Source organism: Hyaena hyaena, unplaced genomic scaffold (genome assembly GCF_003009895.1).
Source record: "Hyaena hyaena isolate Hyena2069 unplaced genomic scaffold, ASM300989v1 scaffold_1042, whole genome shotgun sequence".
Taxonomy (NCBI): domain Eukaryota; kingdom Metazoa; phylum Chordata; class Mammalia; order Carnivora; family Hyaenidae; genus Hyaena; species Hyaena hyaena.
Window position 1 is genome coordinate 467,944 of NW_024081668.1, and position 4,575 is coordinate 472,518.

General features: G+C 37.6%; 1 protein-coding gene across 1 annotated transcript in view; it reads left to right on the forward strand.

The window, feature by feature from the left end:
• The first annotated feature begins 3,236 nt into the window (after positions 1 to 3,236).
• LOC120223726 (olfactory receptor 11H2-like) overlaps positions 3,237 to 4,575 on the forward strand; it is a 4,431-nt gene continuing 3,092 nt past the window's right edge. Inside the window, 1 exon segment of the mRNA XM_039221950.1 lies at positions 3,237 to 4,186. Within this exon segment, the coding sequence (XP_039077881.1) occupies positions 3,237 to 4,186 (950 nt within the window).

The window sequence follows — 4,575 nt, forward strand, 5'->3', positions numbered from 1 at the left end:
TCACATGCCTTTTGCTCGATGGAGTAATATTTTATGTCTGGTCTGTGGCCCTCTTCTCAGCATTCATCCAAGGAGTAAGTGGAAACTGTATAACATGTGAGTCACATGTACTCAACATTTTTGCAAAAATAATTTCATAGGAAATTTTTTCTTATCTTTGAAAAAGCTGAAAATATTTCATTAGAATGAAATACTGACAAATAAACAAAACCTAAAAATATTAACTTCCGTCTTGTTTCCCTGAATTTGAGAGAATATTTTTCACTTAGTTTGTGTATCACCCTAAAAGATAAATAAGAGATATATACAAGAGGCTTAGGATTTCACGTGAAGATGTATATTAACTGAATTGCTAGGGACGGACTTATTTTGATTATTTTTGTTACTTGGTGAGTAAATTCGGCAAATTTCTCTTTCCAGTGATATCTTCTTTCCCAGGCCCACATATTACTTTTCAGTTCTATTACATTAATGAAACCTGGTTTAATGGGGATTCTTTCTGAGGTGACAAAAGCTTCCAGCATGTTGAGTTTTTATTACTATTTTTGTTATGCATGCAGGATGTACCACAAACTCATTGGACAATTACTATCTTCAGGAAATATTCTAAAATAAGAAGGGTAAGTGTCAATAATTATTTGAAACAAATCTTTTGTAAATGACCTACCTCTGAATAATTCAACTGAGATGATGACACTAGGTCCTAAACAGAACCATAGGAATGTCTAAAGGACAAAATGACAATCCATTGGAATATAAAAATTACAACATAGAAAATATAGTCAATACTATTGTAATAACATGTTGGTAACAGATGGGAACTACACTTATCATGGTAAGCATTGCAGTATGTAGAAAATTATCAAATCACTATGTTGTACACCTGAAACTAATATAACACTATGTCAATTATACTTCAATAATAATAATACAATGGAATACTACATGGCAATGAGAAAGAATGAAATCTGGCCACCATGTGTAGCAACATGGATGGGCCTTGAGGGTGTTATGCTGAGTGAAATAAGTCAGGCAGAGAAGGACAAATATCATATGTTTGCACGTATAGGAGGATTAGGAGGAGCTTAACAGAGGAACAAGGGGGAAAAGAAGGGGGGAAATGGTGGGGGAGAGGGAGAGAGGCAAACCATGAAAGATTCTTGAATACTGAGAACAAACTGAGGACGGATTGGTGTGGCGGGGAGGAGGGAGATGGGCATGGAAGATGGCCCTTGTGGGGATGAGCACTGGGTGTTATATGGAAACCACCTTGACAATAAACTATTAAAAAATTTAAAAATTTAAAAAAATAAAAATGGTAATAATAATAAATCTTTCAAAAAGGAATTTGGAGATGTGATTTCTCAAAAGCCCTGTGTGAATGAGTTCTTTCTTTAAAAACATTAATAAAGTGCTTTTAGAAAACCAACAGAGCCAAAGATTTTGCTGACCTGACCTTCTACAACCATTTATACAATTTCAGGGCAAAGAGAATCTATAAATAGTAGTCCTTCCAATCTAGATGCCATCTCAATGGTCAAACAAAAGAGTCAGCCATCTATATGATCTGACCTTTACACAAATAAGTCCAGGATTCCCCTGAATCAGAGTCTTGGATTTCTACCTTGAAAAATCTTTATTTATTAAATATTTATTAAATTATTCCTTATAAAATGCAAAAATATTTCCAGGAGGAAAAAACAAATAAAAATTTAGCAAAAAAATATATTAAAAGCTTATTGTTAATCTCTTGATTGTAAGTTCCATAAGTGCAAGATCTGTCATACCACAACTGTTTCTTCAGCACTTTAAAGACCACTTAATACAATGAAGAAGCTTAATAAATATTTTTGAATGAATTACTTTGCTTAATATAAAAGGTCAGGGTAAAGGTACTGAGGAAACAGGAGAATTGAGGTTTGATTTAATAACAGCTACTTGGGATAGAAGTAGCCACATAGAGAAGTAAGCTCATTGTTTCAGATTTGCCCAGATATGAAAAGCCTAGATGGGGCTTAGCGAGTTGTAAAAAGATACCAAAATTCTGTTTAAAAGAAAGAAAAAAAGAACATGTGGAAAAGGGCTAGGGGCAGGGAGCAAAAAAAAGAATATGGAAATCCTCACAAAAATATAAAACCTATTTTTCCACTTTTTCTTACAGCCAACTTGACCGTAAGTACAAGTATAGGCACAATGAACTTGGACACAGTGATTCAAACTAGCTGCTTCCCCCCCAAGTCAATTGCCATTACAGGCATACCTGGTTCATGTATGCACATAGAAGTAAATCAAATATTTAGCAAGAGTAATTTAGAAAATTAGAGACCAAGCGATAGGACTCTTTATCACACTATATAGTGCATTCAGTTGCATAAAAAGCAAAGGAAGAATTTTTTTTTTTAATGTTTTATTTATTTTTTTAGGAGAGAGAGAGACAGCGTGAGCAGGGGAGGGTCAGAGAGAGAGGGAGTCACAGGCTGAAACAGGCTCCAGGCTCTGAGCTGGCAGTCAGCACAGAGCCCGATGCGGGGCCCGAACCCACGAACTGCGAGATCATGACCCAAGCGAAAGTCGGACGCTTAACCGACTAAGCCACCCAGGCGCCCCAAGGAAGAATTTTTATACTAAATTTTATACTGGTATGAATACTTAAGTATCAGAAAATAAATAAATAAATCCTGGAATAATTGAGGTTTTCTTAGGTTACTTGAAACACCATGAGCAACCTGGAGGAACTGAAACTGAAAATAAATACTAGTTTGTGCCCTGTAATGCCACTACACTTAGATTCTTAAAGCATAGTGATTTAGTTTTTTATTAAATCAGTTATAAATCATAAAGAATCAAGTGTGCACAAACTGTTGAAATATACTCACATGCACAGAAAAGTGGTATCAATAGTGCAGATAAATTTATGAAAAAGTAAACTAATATAGGTATTTTATCAGATCTACAAGACTGCATTCTGAGTATCTACTCTTACATTCCTAGTATCTAGTCTAGCATATTTAGAAAGGGAAAAATTTGTCTCAAATTCATGTTTTCCTTCTTTTCTACTACTGTGACTTCTATCACATGTTCAGGGACTGAGTCATAGAAGTCAGTTTTGTTGTTTAAGCAAAAGTCTGTTTACTAGTTTATGAAATTAAAAAAAAAGAAATCTAGTGTTTTCAGAAAGAACCAGCATACTCCATCAAGGGTGCTATAACCGAGTCATCTCCATGTCTTCCAGGCCAATGAATGTGTCCAGCACAGAAGCCACCAGCTCCGTTAGCCACTTTATCCTCATGGGCTTTCCCTCAAGCCCACAAATGCAGCTCCTCTACTTCGGGCTCTTCTCAGTAGTCTACACCCTGACCCTCATGGGGAACGCAGCCATTGTCTGTGCAGTGAGGTGGGACCGGCGTCTTCACACTCCCATGTACATCTTCTTGGGGAATTTCTCTCTCCTGGAAATATGTTATGTCACCACGACCGTCCCTAACATGTTGGCCAATTTCCTGTCCACAAGCAAGTCCATTTCCTTTGTGAACTGTTTTGCACAGTTCTACTTCTTCTTCTCTTTGGGATGTGATGAGGGCCTCTTCCTTTGAATCATGGCCTTTGACAGGTATCTTGCCATCTGTCGTCCTCTGCATTACCCACACATCATGACGAAACAGCTATACACTGGCCTTGCCATCTTCGGTTGGTCGTGCGGGTTCATCGTCTTCCTAACCCCAGTTGTTCTCATTTCACACTTACCCTACTGTGGCCCAAATACCATTAACCATTTCGTGTGTGATCCCGTCCCATTGATGATGCTGTCCTGTTCTGAAGATACCACCACACAGTTCATTTATTCTACCTGCAATGCTATTTTTATGATTGGAACCTTTCTCTTTGTTCTTTGTTCCTATGCTCTGGTGATTGTGGCTGTGCTAAGGATGCCCTCAGCAACAGGCAAACGCAAGGCTTTCTCCACTTGTGCTTCTCATCTGGCAGTGGTGATCCTGTTTTTTGGCTCTGTTATGGTGATGTATATTAGTCCCGGATCAGGTCACCCAGTGAAAATGCAGAAAATTGTGACCTTGTTTTATTCTGTGATAACACCCCTCTGTAATCCTCTAATTTATAGCCTCAGGAACAAGGAGATGAAGACTGCTCTGAGGAAAATCTTTGGCACTGAATGTGATATTCATAAATTGTCAGAGTCAAATTCCATCACTAAAGTTTAACTTCCCTTAACAAAACATGAATGATCTATTTGCCTTAAAATTAAGTTGTATTAAAAAAAACTACTATAATGAAAACTCATTTTCATCTTAAACACCACCACCACAAAATGCAGTGGTCTTATTTAAGAATGTGTTTTAGCGATGCTCAGCATCCCTCCTCACCAGGGAAAAACAAATAAAAACCACACTGAGATGCCACCTCACACCAGTCAGAGTGGCTAAAAAGAGCAAATCAGAGAATTCTAGATGTTGGAGAGGATGTGGAGAAACGGGCACCCTCCTACACTTTTGGTGGGAATGTAAACTGGTACAGCCCCTCTGGAAAACAGTGTGGAGGTTCCTCAGGAAACTAACAATA